The sequence below is a fragment of the Neovison vison genome, chromosome 5 (assembly GCF_020171115.1).
Source record: "Neovison vison isolate M4711 chromosome 5, ASM_NN_V1, whole genome shotgun sequence".
Lineage (NCBI taxonomy): Eukaryota > Metazoa > Chordata > Mammalia > Carnivora > Mustelidae > Neogale > Neogale vison.
The window spans coordinates 12745167-12763202 of record NC_058095.1 but is presented as its reverse complement, the minus strand read 5'-3'; the positions used below and the strand labels follow the sequence as shown (position 1 = coordinate 12763202).

The 18036-nt window shown below is 47.0% G+C and overlaps 1 protein-coding gene across 1 annotated transcript in view; it reads right to left on the bottom strand.

The window, feature by feature from the left end:
- Window positions 1–18036, bottom strand: part of PRKCA (protein kinase C alpha) — a 392310-nt gene that overhangs the window by 229892 nt on the left and 144382 nt on the right. The window contains exon 3 of the mRNA XM_044247588.1: window positions 9610–9692. Coding sequence (XP_044103523.1) covers window positions 9610–9692 — 83 coding nt within the window. The remainder of the gene's footprint in view (window positions 1–9609; window positions 9693–18036) is intronic.

The window sequence follows — 18036 nt, the reverse complement described above, 5'->3', positions numbered from 1 at the left end:
ATTCTCAACATAAGGAACCTGAGAATTCTCTCCACACCAGGGAAATAATCTGGGGGAATGCAATCAAGACTATTTAATGCCTGATGGCAATGGGACACTTCCTGGCACAAGGACATTCTTCTTAGAACCTAGCTTTTTCCCTCAGTATAAACTCAAATGTGTTTTGATAATCTCTTAGAGGATGAAAATTGAAATGTGAAATGAGCAATGATTAGAACGGACCTCCCCACCGTCCATCGCACCTCCTGCTAATACTAGCCACCATGACTGTTCCCTCACAGCTTCTGGTACAACATGATAGAAACAGCTGCCAGAGGAGCTACTCCCCCCTTGTCTCATAGGTCCCAGCCACTATCAAAGGCATATACAGAATTCCTAGTAAGTGAGCTCCTTTGATTTTGTTTTTGGCCCTTGGTCTCACTGTAAATAAACAGATGTGGCAATGATAACAACGCAAGCTAGAAAATCCTTTACAAATCTTCCTCTCCTGGCCAGAGAAATGCACTTCTCTTTTTGTCCACAGGAGACAGTCTCCTGCTAGAAATTCATTAAACAGAAAACAGCCAAGGTGAGGAAGGGATCAGCTAATTGAATGGGACTCCTACTTCAGCTTGTGGAAAGGAGTGACTCACTAAAATCCAGGAACAAGCCTCAGACATGAGCCAAAAAGCTCTCTGGGCTGGCTTTCAGCTTAGAGTAAAGCCACTTAGAACCAATCTTTCCAGAAACCCAGGGTCCTGGAAAGTACTACCTTCTGCCTTCTTGAGGAAAACCCAAACAATCTACAAACTGCTCTAGGCTCTCACAGCATCCCGTCAGCCCCTGTGCTGGGTCTCCACTAGCTCACCTTGTTGGTCTCACTCGTGAATGCGTTTTCTGTTATACTATCGGAGGGACTTATTTCAAATTTCTCTTATCATTTTAAGATTTCTCAGTCACCCTGACTCCAGATTCTAATCACAAACAAAGAGAATTTTTCCCTGGCAGAAAACCTGCCCTTCAGGGCACCTGGGTGTCTCAGTGGGTTAAGCCTCTGCCTTCAGCTCAGGTCATGATCTCAGGGTCCTGGGATGGAGCCCCGCATGGGAATCTCTGCTCGGCAGGGAGCCTGCTTCCCCTCTCTCTCTGCCTACTTGTGATCTCTGTCAAATAAATAAATAAATAAACAAATAAATAAAAGGAGAAAAAAAAAACACTAGCTGCCCGTCACGTGGCTTTGCTCTTTAGCTCACTTGATTTCGAGGAAAGAGAACAGGTTTGGAAACAGAGGCTTGACCCAAAGTTTATGAATTATTTTAAACTGGATTAACCAACGCTGAGCCTGGACTTTCACACATAGACAATAGGATTCATGTATGCCTAGTGTATTTATGTATGTTATCCACTGACGTAATCACCTAAATAATGCTTATTCATGTGCATGACTTTCTACTAAGAATAAGCTCTTTGAAGACAAGGACTGTCTTTTAACCTTTGCACCCCACAGTACGTGCAGTAATAAATATCCAAGCAGCATTTAATGATGGCATACAGCGAATACATACCAAGGACCAGAAATACGAGGTACTAAATATACATTGGGAGATATGACAAAGACGCCATCACTCATATAGCAGAATTTCTAGCTCTGGGCTTCCAATGATTTCAGCTCCAGTAGTAGGCTCCTTAGACATAATTGCCAACCACAGTTCTCAGGAACAGGTTCATTTGGTGGTTTGTAAATCATGAACTGTCTGATAGTACTAAGTCCTTGTACGGGTCAAGAAAAATAAATATGGAAGCCATCACACCACTTTGTATCCTAGCAATCAAAAGCTCTATGGCTCAGGTCCACCATTTCCCAAACTCACAATAGTTAAGACAATGATCTGCAATGGTTTGTGAGAAGCAGGAAAGTCCATTGAGTATGTTTCTTCCATCCCCCTCCCGTGCTGCCCTAATAATGCTGATGAAATACTCATTCCTAGGTCTTGGGGAGACTCATGAGCAGTCCATGTATAGCTAAAGCCAAGTAATTCAACCCCAGATGTGTACAACTAGTGGTCCAATTAGGTGATCGGACCTTCTTCCACTTATTCTGGTTCAAGAGATCTCTTTCAAGTACCCATTCTGTGTCAGGCTCTGCACGGAACTCTTGTTTTTCAAAGGAAAAGACACAGGATCTCTCCACGAAGGATCTGCGTTGTAGGCATGATTGGGAAGCAGGGCAACAATTTCCTCTTCTTCTTTTTTTTTAAACACACATGGGTGTTAGGTAGAAGTGCCACTAAAAGGCTACACGGTGGTTCCTATATGCTTCACACACACAAGTCTCCTTCAGACCTGAGGTCTAGAAACAGTCTGTAACTCTCCAAGAAAATACTCTTTTAACCTTACCAGCTTACCTTTTTGGACCCCAAACTGGACCATCCACCCGAATTACTTCCCCTCGTGCAGACCCGGCTCCACGGAACTTGGCTGCGTCCCCAACCAATGTCCCCACACTCTCAAAGGCTGACAATTTGCCCAGAGTGGAGATTTTGAGAAGAATGTGCTACTGGCCTTACACGTCATTCCAAAGATGTTTGAGCAGAGGCAACTGAAATCTGTGGATTAAGTTGAACAGCCCCCTGGGGGGGGGGCTCCCCTGAACCAGGCATAACCGTGACCTGAGGTAATGTGAGGCACTACTACCCCCCTCTCCTCAGAGGCCAAACCTGGGTAGCTACAGACAATGGATGTGCCACCAAACAGCTGCCTCCTTTAGTGCATCCGAACGGCGGATGCAGGGCTTTGAGGCTATTTTTAATTCCCGGCTAAATTAATTTGGTGCAAAAGTAGCAGGAGTCCCTTCCCTTGGAGGAAATACTTCTGTTACTGTGAATCTGGTACATAAAATAATCCACCCACTGAAGAGCAGAATTAGCACGGGAGCTTTTTGTTGGGTTTGTTTCCCTGAAATAACTTCTTTTTGAGGTTCCCTGTGGCATCACAGCACGTGAAGAATGGCACCGGTGGGTGGGTGGGGGGCTCGGGACCCCGCAAAGGCTCCCTCCCGGCTTTATCCAGAGGGGATCCCACCGGGCCGCACACAACCCTGCAGGTCTCCCCCGCTAGCGTTCTTTTTACACGTCCTCTTCCAAAAGCGTGTCACCTGAGTTTATGTGCCACTGGAGAGCAGCGTTTGGCAAGACAGAGGACTCCCTGAAACCAGCAAGAGAAAAGCGAGAATACTGGTCTTAGTAGTTTGTAAAAGAATTTGGAAAAGAAATAAATCTTAAAAATCTTTAAAAAACCTCTCCAGGAAGCCTTGCCTCCATCTTCTATGCGGCACTTTCTCTCTCCCACACTTAAAAACGCCACAAGCCTTTCAGGTCTTCCTTCTTTAGGGCAGTGACCCTACGCAGTCTTACAGTCTCATCATTGGGATGCTCAGCTCATCTTTTTGATTAGGGAGGATGCACCAGGATGGCAAGAATTGTCTCCACCTCCGTATCTTCCCGGCATGAAGCCCTCGGTAAGTATTCAGCGATGGAATGCCACGGAGGGCTGCAAACAGCTTTAATGACCACCATGTTGATAAATAGAAAATCCAGGATTTTTAGTGGCTTGACAGGGCAGGATTCCCCCATTCCCACCCCAGAACTCTTTTGACCTCGCTGGGCTGAATTTTAAATGCAACTTCTTAAGCCCTTGTACCTTTTTACAAATCCCCCTTTGTCAGGTCGGGAATAGGAAAGTGTTTCGGGTGTAACGGGGTTTGCTCACAAAATTGCCTTATTTCCGTATTAAATGTAAAGGCACACTTTGAGAAAATAGACTGGCTAATTAAATTTCTAGGCTGACTTTAAATGTTTTGAGTCTGGTTACAGATGAAGTCCTGAGATACCGCATTTTAAACAATTCAGCAGCCTTTTTCACTTGCTCCGTTTCTAAGACACCGGAAAGAACTCAAGGTCGCCATCATGAAGAGTGGGTCATTTTGTACCTGGACCTCCGCGTCCCCCTCCCACCCCAAGGTCCAGCCCCGCACCGCGTATCACTTTTGGCTTTGTGGCCATTTGCGTCCCCGTTTCCTGGTCCACTCTAGCGATCTATGGAGTTCCCTCCAATGTCTCAGTTTCCCCATCTTTGCAGACCTGAAGAAGCCAGCCCCCTGCCCTTCAGCAAGTTGATTTCTTCATTTACGCCCTTCCAAACATTCTGGAAGGCACCTGCTAACTCAGGATGCTGTCTGTATGGATGCCGGTCCTCTCCCAGGTGAGGTATGCTGATGTTTCTACATCACCCGAATGCTGTTGGATTGCATGGCTCAGACCGAAAACATACCAGGTGTCCCAGGTACAGTGTCTCCCCCAGACAGGCAGGTTCACTGGTAAAAAGGCTCAAGGCAAATAAAGACAAACCAAAGGAACCCAAAAGCAAGGGAGGGGACCTACCCGAGGGGGGAGGGGCGCGGAAACCTTTGAACACGTCAGTCCCTTCCCCTCTTGGTCAACACTCACTGATGCCGTACACAGAGCAAAAGTTCCGAAGATTGTGTTTAAAGCGCTGTCTAGCGTTTATGTGGTCTCAGACCTATCCCATAAAGACTTTTCTCTTGCTACTTTACCTATGGAAAGGGTGTGTGGGTTCTTCGTTGGGGGAGTGCAGGGCAGGACTGACACTGGGAGGAATGTCTGAAAGGGGTCCTCACAGTTTTCTCTCCCTTACAGCACACACAGAAAACACGAAGTACTGGAGGAAAATGAACGCACACCCACACATGCACCCGGGAAGCCCCGAGCACCCCGGGGCCCTCCAGCAGGGCGGGCGGCAGGGACAGACGGCATTTGAGCAGAGCCGGTTCGAACAAGCAGGAAGCATTCCAGACTGAAGGACAAAGCAGCTGGGCAGCTGAAATTTTAGAAGGTGAAGGTCAAGAGTCTGAGGAAGTCCGCCTTCTAGGACCCAGCCCACCGCCGCCCCTCCGCCTCACCCCATCTTGGTGGCCAGAGCCACCAAGAGAAAAACCTCAGCTCAGGGGATCAGTGGCAGCGGACAAGGCAAAAGCATGGTCGTTTCTTTCCAAGAGCAAAAATCACCCCCCAAAGGCAAGGCTTGTCCATGTCCTAGTCCATGCCTTAATGGGGGACCGAGGGGGTGGCAGGAGGAGGTTTGTGGTTTCTCAACATGGGCCGGTTTTATCTCTTTGTGGTCCTGCAAGATCTTAGACACGGGGCTGAGATGCTGGGCAGAGCGCCAAGCTGCTTTCTGAGGCTGCACAAATCCTGCACCGACTCCAAATGCCTTTCCGACACAGACTCTCCCCTTTTCCTCTCCTCTCTCCTTGCTGAGCACCAGGGTTGCACTTGAAGTCTCAGAAATGCCTGGCTTTCATCACCAGACCTGCTGGTAGGGAGCATCCTGGCCCGGCCTTGGTGGGGAGGTGGGTGGTGCTGGGAGAGGGGTCCTTCCATGCCTCTGTGGAACCCAGACACCCCTTCTAATCCCCAAGGCTCCCGACATGTCTGCATCCTTTCAACGAGCCTACTCCTTGAGTCATGAAGATGATCTCTGTTCAAAAGAATTGTTAACTATTTCTCTCTGGTTCCTGGAATCTGGGCAGTGCTAACATCACACTTTTCAGTGCCTGTCCCTTCATCCTGAAGAGGTAATCCGGTATCCATGCACCCCCCAGGGTCTGCCCCTGCTTGGTCCCCGTGTGGGGAGGCCCCGGAGTCTGTGGGGCCGGCCTCATTAAGCAGCACGTGAACCGTGTGCCTTGTAAGCACTTGCCATGTAGGAAAAAAAACCTTCATCGAGAAACTTTAAGATTTTTCAGGGGAAAAGATGCTTAAGGTGTTTTTTTCTCTTAATCTGTAGTTTGTGTTTCCTGGTCCTTCCATTCCATTAAGTGGCCTTCCCCATGTCCTTTAGCACTTTTGTAAACGTCCGAATGGAACTTTGAAGGATTACACCAAGGTAGTAGCTAGCAACGTCTCCACTGACAGCACGACCTGGCCACGGCACCTCCTCTTTCCTCTTGTGGCTTTGAGTCAACCACAAACCTCTTGGACCCTCAAGGGCCAAGGCACTGTGCCGCCAGATCATTTACATCTTTCTTCTATGGGCTTCGGTCTCCTAATCCATAAAGTAAAGCTAACCTAGAGAATTCTTTAACACCCTTTCCAACTCTCTAAGTCTAGGACTTTAAGGCGTATTCAAGAAAAGATAAAATAAGGAAATTCTACCATCTCATCTCAGCACTGTGTCCTGCCACCTTTGTGCTTTTCCGGCTACCCCCCTGCTGCAGTTGAGTCTGGGCTGCTTGGGATTTGTACAATAAATAAATCACCCTGCCCTCAGACAGCCCTGGCTGCAGGAAGCCCTCATCGTCGGCCTGTGGATGCCAACAACCAAGACGCGAATTTTCTCTTTGGAAGAGAATGCGCAGACTGCTCAAGTACTTTTCTCCCCCTCATATTTAAAAAAAAAAAAAAAAATCTCTTATCTTCACTTCTGCAGATATTAAAATGTGAAACTGAGCATTTCCGGCAGATCAACACAACATGGGGAGGGGGGGTGGGGGACAGAGCTCGGATGAGCATATCAGATCACAGGTGTGTGTCCCGTTTATCGTATGACCAACAGACCGGCACTAAGGCTTCCTGCCTGGCTTGGGGACCTAGGAGTACGGTGGCCTCCTAATGATCATCAAAGCAGGGTAAGAACTTAACAGACATTAGCTAATCTGTAGCAGGCACAAACCAAGACTCCCCGTGTGAACAAGACAGTCCTGTGCAAGCGGGGATGTATATGAACTCTGCGTAGTAACCAAAGCTTTCAGAATTCATGACATAAGCAGAGAGCTGGCCTACAGCCCTTCTAGGAAATTGTGAAAACAGTATCACTCTGTCTTCCTCCTACTTCTCTGCCTGCTCCTCCTTGGTCTCCTTCCTTCCCTGCCTTCCCTCTTCCAGCCAATCTACTCGAGTTCTCATCTGGGTCCTAATCTCTCTTCTTCTCATTCCATCTACCCTCATCTCTAGGCAAGATGAGCTCCACGCCCAAAGCTTAAAACTAACAAAGAACAGAGGAATCTGCATCCTCAGAAGGACGTACTGTACTTCCCAGCTCCACACCTGCATTCACAGACAACTGTCTTCTCGGTGTGCGACTTCTCAAACTGCTCGTGTCTGAAGGGAAGCCCTTGATCTGTCCTATCCCACACCTTCAAATACAGTCTCCCGCCATGGTCTTGATGGCCTCCACCCATTCATAGGTTTCAGACTGAAGCCCGAGAGTTTTTCCTCAACATCTCCATCTCCCTGTATGCCCCACCAATGGCCGAGAGCTGCTGATTCAGCTCCTAAATTTATCTCAAATGAGTTCACTCTGCCCATCCCTATTGCTGCCACCTCCCTCGAGCCCTCGTCACCTTGCCCTCCGGACTGATACTTCATCCTTTGGTTGGTACTCCCCATCTTCCCCATCCATGAGGCCCCCTTCCTAACCTGGTCCATCTCCCATAAGGAAACCAGAGAAGCCCTTATACCATGCAAACAGGACCAACATTTTTCCTAATTTAAAGCCCTTCTCTGGATCCTTATTGTTCTTAAGATTGTGTTCAAAATCCTCAACTGCCTGATGACCAGCTTCTTCTTTTTCTCTCCCACACTGAATTTCCCATTTCAGCGCTTTCTCACTTGCCTTCCCCTTTGCCTAAAACAGTCTTTCACGGGGCTCCTCATGCCCCACTGCGCACATGTGCGCACACGCGCGCACACACACACACACACATCCCCCTTGTGCATGCCTATCTCCTACATGTTCCCAGAGCTTGGTTTAATGCCATTCCTTGGGGAAGCCTCTGACCACCTAGAGTAGGTTCTTGGGTAAACACAGTCAGAGACCCTCTACCCTATTTTAATGAGTGATATCTTCCATGTCTATCTTCCCCTATATTAAGTACTTAATAACGAGTAATTGGGGTACATGGGTGGCTCAGTCAAGTGTCCAACTCATAATTTTGGCTCAAGTCATGAACTTTGGGTCATGAGATCAAGCCGTGCATCAGGCTCCACACTCAGTGGCGAGTCTGCTTGAGATTCTCTACCCCTCCCTCTGCCTCTACTTCCACTTCCCTGTGCATGTATATGGGTGCCCTCTCATTTTCAAATAAATGAAACTTTAAAATGAATAGATAGATAGCACTTAACCAAAAGAAATAAGAAGTGGAAAGAGGGAGAGAGGCCGGGCAACAGCTACACTCCTACCGGCCCCATGCCCCATCCCATTCCTGCTGGAGCCAAAATGGGAGAATGGAAGAATGGTTAGGAAAATGAGCAAAATGGCCAAAGAAACACCATGTGATACTCGAGGCCAACTTTCAGGAAAGCTGGTACTCTTCATCTGCATCTATTTTCACCTCTAAGATGCCCCAAATGGAGACAATAATCCAGAAAGAAAGGGAATGCGCAAGGGTCAGATGTTTTGTATGCAGGTGGGTTGTTCACGGACATGGGCTTTCTGGTCCCTGCAGACAGAGAACAGGATGATCTCTGAGGCTCTGGGGCTCTGGCTCTGTGGGCCAGGGGTGGCTCTGAGCCCAAGGTTCCCACTCTGTGTGGCTTCCACCAGTACCTTACCCAAAACACAGCATGTTTCCACGTGCTCAGGGTGCACTGGTCCATTCCTTCATTACATGTGCTAAAAGCCACGCACATCTGAGCCCCTCAGAGCTCACCATGAGTACGCCCTCTTCAGAAAAGGGAAGAATTCAGTCCTGTCTGCCCAGACAGAGCCGCTTTGAAATCTGTGTTTCCTGATGGGAACAAGAACCAAAGGTAGGAACCACACTTGGAGCACGTAATTTAAGTATTAGTGACTGAAGTGATCCAGCAAAAGCAACTCAGAATAGAAAGGTTTCCCTTCCAGTCCTCCTCTGCAAAAATTTTTTTTTCCGCTGTTAAAATATTTTCCACGTAACAACCCAATTTTCCGCTCAATGTATTTTAGATATTGGGATTTCCCATGCCTGACTCCCACTCTCCTTTGCTGATCCCACTTTCCAGTAAACAAGAGATGTAAGAGAGATGCTCGCTAGAGATAGGCAGAATTAGGGCACAAATACAATTATGTGTTCACACATGGGCAGCTTCATAGATCAGTCGTTCAGTGGAACAGATGCTAAATTATTTAAATCAACAGCAGCATTTGTAATACATAATGAAAAGGCAGCAAGGATCTCATGGAAGTGAACTAGGAGGAGGTAGTTACATTGGCCCAAAGTAAGGATGGGCCTCTTAGTCCACACACCGTGAGGGTGGACAGTAAAGGGTGATTTACGTTTGTTGGGAAATTTGTCAACAACTCCGGAAAAGAACCACACCGTGTTTGTGAAAGCTCCTGCTGTAAAATTGGTGAGGTTAGTCCTCACACGGATACCCACAGTGGAAGGGTAAAAGCTAAGAAATTCTTCTCCTGCCAAGGACTAGAGATCTGTTCATCAGTACGAGCTGACGTTATGCGGGGCTCACGGACACGTCTTCCCGTCACGAGTGTGTGCCCCAACAGCTGGGCCGGCATTCAAAACGGCGAAGTCAGAGATCTACATTAACAGCAGGTAACAGTTTCCAGACTACTTACATCGGTGTCGGGTCCCTTATCCGCACCCGGACAAGAAAAAGTGACAAACTCATGGCACCTCTTGTGAACCACAAAACAGCAAACTGGTGGAGAGAAAAGAAAACTAAAATTAGTAATTTAATACACAGGCTGTGTTTTTTCAAAACGAGGCTCTAGGTCCCTCTAGACGTCAGCTTGATTTCACTATAGACAGAGTCTCCAACAGCAATCAGAAGGCATTGTATGCGAGACTCGGCAACATTTGGTATTTATTGAACTTAGAGATAATAGAACCATAAAATGTCAGGCCTGACAGGGCCCAAGGAGACCCAAACCCTGGTTCCTATTCTCTAAAGTTGAGGGGGTCGGACAGTGATCGTTAAGATACTTGCCCAAGATATAAACCGGAAATCAAAACTTTAAACTACTTTGCACTGTCCTATACACATGCATGCATATAAAGGGGGAAAAGAAAAAATAACAGATCATACATAGAGTGACATCCACGTGTGTTATAGAGCTTCCTCAGCAGGATTCTGAATTCAAAGAACTCAGTAAGACACAAACCCAGAGAGTGCCAGGGTGGCCCAGTCAGTGAAGCGTCTGCCTTCGGCTCAGGTCATGATCCCACGGTCTTGGGACTGAGCCCCCCATCAGGCTCCCTGCTCAGCGGGAAGTCGGCTTCCCCTCCCTCTCTGCTCCTCCCCCTGCTCGTGCTCTCTCTCCCCCTTGTCTGCTCTCGTTCTCTCTGAAATAAATAAATTCTTAAAAAAGGACACAAGCCCAATCTACAGAAAACAGCCCTTTGAAACGAAAAGGGGGAAAAAAAGGCAAACACCGTCACACGTTCCTGCACGTCCACGCTTGCCATAGAGACTATCACCAGTTGAGGGACGGCCCCACAGATCTACCATAGAGCAAATATTTCTCAAGTTCAATGCGGTTTTGATAAATATTCAGGATGGGTCAATAAAAGCATTGTTATAGAAATTAATAAGTAATCCCCTAAGAGGTTCTGTGGATGGTGTAATGTGGAGGATCCAAAAAAAGATAAACGACCTGGTTAGTCCTTCCTCGAGAGCTTGGAGTCTCTAAGGGTATGATCAACTACTCCACTGCTCTTTGTTGAACAACGTGCTAAAAGATATCACACCATAAATAGTGGGTGAGCCCTAAGTCGTTGCCGCAGAAGGAACAGAGCTCCCCAGAATCGGGGCTCTTTTCTCCCCACCCCCCGCCCCCCCGCAATAAGACCACAATTCCTGGCACATGAGGCCATAGACAAGCCAACTGAAGACGATCAGTTGTTCCAGGAAGGGGGAGAAGGTGGCAGGTTTATGGCAATCCCAGGAGGAGAACAAGTCCCAAGCCTCGTGCAAGGAAACCACGCAGAGGGCCCAAGTGGCCACGAAGACACTCAGGATGTTTTTGATGAGCGTCGGCAGCCACATAAGATTTGAACAAGAGTAACGTGGACCAAAACGGTGCTTTAGAAGGGCAAATGGTGGCAACAGGAAGAACTGAATGGACTAGATCTGGGCCAGGAGGCCCAATTAGAAGCCTCTTGCCTGGTCTGCGAATGAAAGTAATTGCCCATCATTATTCGGTCTGCTAAGAAATGAAAATAACAGATGCCGGCAAAATTGCAGAAGAACAGACCTGACTTTCCAAGGGACCGAAGCTACTGCTGAGTGTCTTATTATGTGCCATTTGGATGGGTCCCTTCACAGTCCATACCTGAGTCTTCATGACGCGATGTAATATGCGTCAACACCTACATTGTATCAAACACAAAATATCGTTTCCCCTTTCCTTCCACTGTGTCCTAAGCCACTGACAGGAGGAAAAAAAGATGTAAGAGACAATGCCAAGATTTTATACGTGGGTGACAGGGAAATGAATACCTGAAACGAATTACATATATATTTAAAATATACATATTACGTGTGTGTGTGTGTGTGTATGTGTATGTGTGTTTTAGATAGATGAAATAGCCAGAGGATGAAGATGTGGGTATGCCCTGTCAGGGTAGTGGGTAACAGATGGTTGTTTTTTTATGAAATAGCTTTTTTTTTTAAAGGTGGTCAGAATACAGTATCAGTATAAAAATATTTCTCTTAAAAAAAAAAATACGTGAGGGCACCTGGGTGGCTCAGTGGGTTAAAGCCTCTGCCTTCAGCTCAGGTCATGATCTCAGGGTCCTGGGATCGAGCCCCACATCGGGCTCTCTGCTCAGCGGGGAGCCTGCTTCCCCTTCTCTCTCTGCCTGTGTCTCTGCCTACTTGTGATCTCTGTCTATCAAATAAATAAATAAAATCTTTAAAAAAAAAAAAATATGTGGGCCCGGAATGAGCAGGTGGCCTTGGACACAGGAGGGGACCATACACAGGAAGCTGACAACAGAAGAGGTCTTGAAAAGCATCCTTTTGGGAGCAGAGGTGCCCGACGGAAGGGTTCTCCATGGCCGCCTGCCCTTCCCACCACACCTGCCCGCCAGGAGGGCAGGAGAGGACAGTGAAGCCAGGGACAGCCAGCTCCCAGGCTGCCCCAGCAGGCCCAAGAGTCCGCGAAGGGCAGCACTTAGCTCCTCCAAGCCCTCAGAACAGCTTTTTCCACAATGTTTCTGCTAAAAGCATCCCCAGGGCAACCCTCCCTAAGGATGGGCGGGTGGTGAAGCGGAACCCAGATGGCACAAACCCATCTCATCGGCTCATTCTCCCCAGGCACGAAGTCACCGCTCACTCATTGGCATCAGAAAGCAAAATTATGCAAGGAAAAGGGTCACAGGAGCTTTATTTCTCCATCACAGTTGATCATGGATATGGGGTTTAGAAGAGAAGAGGAGCGTTCGGATTCCCTTACTTAATCGTTCGACATACGGGGCTTTGGCAGGGGGGTTAGTTCAGGTGAACATTTATGAAAACCTGTATTTATCAAATCCATTTGGATGGCTTTTTTATACCACTCCTTTCTATTCCCATCTACTGGTCCATGCTATTATAAATCTCAACCTGCCAAATATTTCTTCCGTATCCTCAAAAAAAAAAAAAAAAGAAAGAAAGAAAGAAAAGAAAAAAGTCTTATATCCAATTTTATCCCAAGAGGCCCTCACTATACAGTATAATTTGCAGGCGCAGTTAAAAAAGTCTCATCTACCCCCAAAATTACTTCCTCCTAGCCTACCTCAGCTGCCTCTCCTCCTTCCTGCCTTACACATCAAAGTCCCATCTAGAAAGGTCTAGATTCACCCAACAGCAGGTGGAGAAATGGATCCTCTGAGAGCTGGTCATGCATGTGAGCTACCTGAAGATAAAGGCCTTGTAAGGCTTGCTCCGGGACTTCAGATTCAGAATGGACAACCTTCAGAGGAAGAAGAAACAACCCACGCCTACGTGAATAATAAGCAAGGAGAGAAAGCCCAGTTACCCCCTCCTCCTCTCCCACTCCAACCCCAGGGGCAGGCCTGTGGTGGCAGCCTCGGGCTACACACAGCGTTGGTCTGGGAAAGGCCGCCCGGGAAGATGAGCAAGGGTCAGAGATTCCATAATGACGGCTGGTGGGCCTTGACCTTGGGTTTCAAGTTCCTAACTAAATGGCGTAATGCATATTTTGTAAGATAATATAATGCAAACATTTGAGAAGTCTTGCTCGGGTAGCCGAAGAATGAGGAACAGATTGAATGTATCGGGTTCACCTGGAGATGGTCCGCATAGAATTTCCCCAGGCTAAAAATCAGGAGCGGTTTTTTATTGATTAATTCTAAAGGTCTTCATCTCACCAGGCTGTATGGAGTCAGGGGAGCTGGGGAGAGCTGGAGACCAGGCATCTCTGTCACACCGTGTGGATCTCACATATATTGGTTTGACCTTAGCAGGCAGGAAATGGAGACACGCATCACGGAAGGGTCCTCCCGCTCCATGGGGTGTCCTGGAGCTGGACCCTTGGTGATTAAACAAGAATTTGCTTAAGCAAGCACAGGCTGGCCAAACAGAGATGAGGCCCCATTTTCCAAGACTTTGGGGGCATGTTTGCTTATATAACCAAATGACAGGTTTTAAAATATGAAGCTATCCTGTAGCTTAGAGTCACCGAGTAAATCTTCATTCAATTATTTTCTAAGCACAAAATCGCTTTGCTCTAATCCTCTATGTGATATGCTTATACCGCCCAACAAGTGATGGAGGACACATGAAATGCACAAAGCACACGAAGCGAATGACGTAGGAGGCCTAAAATAAAATAAAATAAAATAAAGCCCGGAGGCTTGGTCAAATAAGGAGTCTTCACGTTACCCGGCTTTAAAATGGAGGGGGTTTCATCGACTGATCCGAATCACACACTCATCTTACTTATGGAAGGAAACTAAATGGAAATTAAGGAGAGTGTTCACCGTCTGTCAGAAATAGATTTCCAAGACAGAATAAGAGTCACCTACGTTTGGGTCAAGAATTCGTAATGGTTTCTGAAACACAGGTTGCGGGGGGAGGCCACCGGGTGCACGGACGTTAGCAGCGGTACCCAGTCGTGCTTGTTCAAGCGAACAGAACCCAACAAAGAATAATCTGAAAGTCAAACGCTCTGTGTGAGAGAAATACTCCCTTCTGACACTGTACCCCCATGAATTTGATCAGAATTAACTATAATGGTCTTGGCTCATTAGACACCCCCGGAGGAACAGGAGAGGGCTTGCTTTCGGCGCCAAAAGTCATCACGCAGACAGATGCCTTGGGGCTCTTGGTACTAGACAGTGTTCTCTGGAGTGAGCTCGGGCAAGTGGCAAGCCCAGAGACATTTTCTGTGTTTCATTTAAACAGAGATTTAAAAAAAAAAGAGGCGCACAGTGAGCTGATGAAGAAATGAAGGAATGAGCTTCAACTCCTGCTTCCTGCTTGTCAAGGCAAACTACTCCTTATAAATGCCCCCAACACGAATCACACGTAAATCAAGGAGGTGCGGCGGCTGCTCTGACAAGAGAGAAAATTCAGACTGAAGGTGATTAGTCACCACCTCATACCCACTAGGAAGACTATTAAGAAAACAAAACAAAGGGGCGCCTGGGTGGCTCAGTGGGTTAAGCCGCTGCCTTCGGCTCAGGTCATGATCTCAGGGTCCTGGGATCGAGTCCCGCATCGGGCTCTCTGCTCAGCGGGGAGCCTGCTTCCCTTCCTCTCTCTCTGCCTGCCTCTCTGCCTACTTGTGATCTCTCTCTGTCAAATAAATAAATAAAATCTTTAAAAAAAGAAAACAAAACAGAGGATGAGGAGAAACTGGAGCCCTGGCCATCCCTGGGGAGACCAGAAAATGGTATGAAAAGGGAACACAGAACTGCCCTTTGATCGGACAATCCCACTGCTGGGTCTCAAACCGATACTTGCGCACCCACGTTCACAGCAGCAGCATCGATAATAACTAAAGGTGGAAACAACTTAAACGTCCATCAATGGATGAACGGATAAACAAAATGCGATATATCCATCCGATGGGTTATTTGGCCTTAAAGGGGAAAAATTCTGACACCTGCTACGACATGGACCCTGAGAACCTTGTGCTAACAGAAAGCAGCCAGATACCAAAGGACAGATGCTGTCTGGTTCCGCTTATATGAGGTACCCAGAAGAGTCAAACCCAGACACAGAAGGTAGAACAGAGGCTGAGGCGCCGGGAGGAGTGGGGCATCGGCACTGAAAGGGTAGAGTTCTATCTGGGAAGATAGAGAGTTCTGGAGATCGAAGGGGGTAACGGTTGCACAAGGTGCCCCGAGATGGTCAAAATGGTAAGTGTCAGGATAGGAAGAGTTTACAATAAAGTTTTGTTCATCAACCTGGGATGATATTTATGAAATTATAAATGAGACACAGCCTTGTAGTCCGTCCTGTTTCTGAGAATTTTCTGTGGTTTTTGTTATTGAAATCAACAAAGACTTACTTGCTTCCATCACATAAAATTCTTAATAAAGGTAGTGACCAGATAGAGAGGGGCCATGGTCCTCCAAGCAGAGGAGGACCCTCCTGACTACTGAGGACCAGACAGGCGTCCCATCAACCCTCTCCTCTCACTCACCAGCGGTCAAAGTCAATAATGCTCATAGATAGAGACCAGCCCTTTAGACTGAAGGCCTGACTTCTTTTTTTTTTTTTTTTTTTTTACCAAAATCCCTATGGCATGGATGCTCCTCCATCAATGTATGAAACGGGACCACCCTGTTTACACTGGACATGGATTGCCACATTCACAGAAGAAAAAATAAATATACTACATGTATCACTTTCCATCTCTCTTCAAGAAATCTTTACCGTTCCTTTTCACCCTGTCTCTATCATTTGCAATTCAGGTCAGAGTCATGTAAAATGGAAGATATGCATAAAAACTCCCTGCTACCCAAAATTAATGGGAGAGGGTACACATTATGTAACAAATCCCAAATTCAAGGAAAAACCCTACCACAGTTATGAGTCTGACATTGTTTAGAACTGAAGACTGGTGGCTGGCTGAGTTTCCTCGAGTTCCTTTTTTTAAATACATGAATGGTTGCCATCATGTGAGATGGTTTTAATTAAATTTTGCTTAGCTGGAAGGGATTAATGAAAGGTAGAGTCACATCAGGATACGATGAAATGAAAATCCCTAAGGCAAGTGAACCACTTTCAGCTTTGTAGGGAAAGTCATGAAAATCTGAGCTTATGTTATATTTGCATGCTCAAAGAAAATTATTGGTTTCAGATTTGTAACAATGAAAACAGTCTTCTCGTGGGATACATGTTCAAGTTGTGTGAAAACAAATCAAGTAAATGTGCTTTATCACATATTACTAGAAGGGATGACATTCTTCAAGCAGCACAGACTCTGCCTCTAAGAGTCTGTGCACATGCTCCCAGGAAACTCTCCAAGCCCCCAGTACCGCCTGATCCTATGAGGCACCCCCCCCCCTACCTTCCCCAGGAGAATCACCTTTAACCTTTTCCTCTTTTCTAATGTCACCAAGTCCTACTGACGGCTTTTTTTTTCCCCCTGCATTCCTTCCTGATTGGATTTGAGATACATTTTGGAGAAAGCTCAAAGACTGAACATGAGTGTAAAAGAAAGGGGTCCCCTGGTCACCAGTCAGAGAAATCACCCAACTAGGGTCGCCATCTTGCCACCAAGACTAGAGCCTTAGTGTGAAACAGCCTGTAACACTAAGGAGAAAGAAACCAGCACTCTGTGTTGGCACGGCACTCACCTCTAGACTCTGCAGCTACGCGAGCCATCAAAGACCCTTTCAGATTTTCATTTTCTTCAATATATGCCTATACCTCTACATATACCATACAAGATACCTGAAAATGTCAGATCATATCACACAGGCATTTCCGGTTCATGCCATTGTACGCAGACTTCTCTGTACTTGCAAGCAAAAGATACCTAAAGCAATAAAGGGAGACCTAGCAGATTGTGGGAAATGAACAAAGGGGGCCGAGAGGTAAGAATGAACTAGAACATGGAAACTCATGGGCTCCACTCAACGGCTCACGGGAATTACACAGGCTGGAGGAGGAGGCGTGACTGTGTGTTTAGTTTTAGACAAAGGGAGTACCCCCAGGCTGCTGGGACACCCAAATCCATGTGTCAGGCAGGCAAACGGGACTTCAAGCTTAGAGGCCCAAAGGCAGCTGGGGCCTGCAGACCCGATTCGGAGAGGCATCTGCACAGCTGAGAGCCGAAGGGAGAATGGCCGATGAACTCCAAGAGGCAGGGAAGAGCCTCGGCAATGCCCACATCCATGGCTGAAGGTGAGAAGGAGGAGGTGGTGTGGAAAGTGAGAGGGCAGAGTCCTGACTCTGGGGCCTGAGGGGGGCTGGGGGAAGAAGAATCTCAAGGAGAGCTGGGCAATCACCGATGTAAAGGATTCTTCCAGAGCCAAGGGAAAAGCTGAGATTTGGCCCCTCATGGCCCAAAAGCCACACACCTGGAAGAACACAGATAATGACAGCAACACAAATACCAACAGGTCCTTGATATACAGCCTCCCTTCCTCCTTATCTCCATGTTCTTCAACCCAGAACTGAAACTGGGTGGAGTTTTCTGATAGCATCAATATACAGCAGTAAAATCATCTTAATTCCTCAAGTAACGATCGTATAAAGGCCCAGCTGTTCCATAGCACAAACAAAAATCCCTCAAAGTATATGACAAATCAGGCAACAGTGCTTGAAGGGGAATCCTAAGGCTTGATTTCTAAGCTCAGATCTGGCCGGGTTTTTGCAATTTTGAAATCATCTGAAGAACCCAACCTCCCTTTTAGGTCCATAAGGGCATATGGAACCTTCATAACTGGGAGCTATGACACCTGATCTGAACACTGACCATCCAACATGCACCCTGGGGTTCTGCTTTTTGACCCTAAAAAGAAACTGCATCCATTCTACACAAGACTACCACGCCTGTAACACCAGACTTTTCTCGGCAATA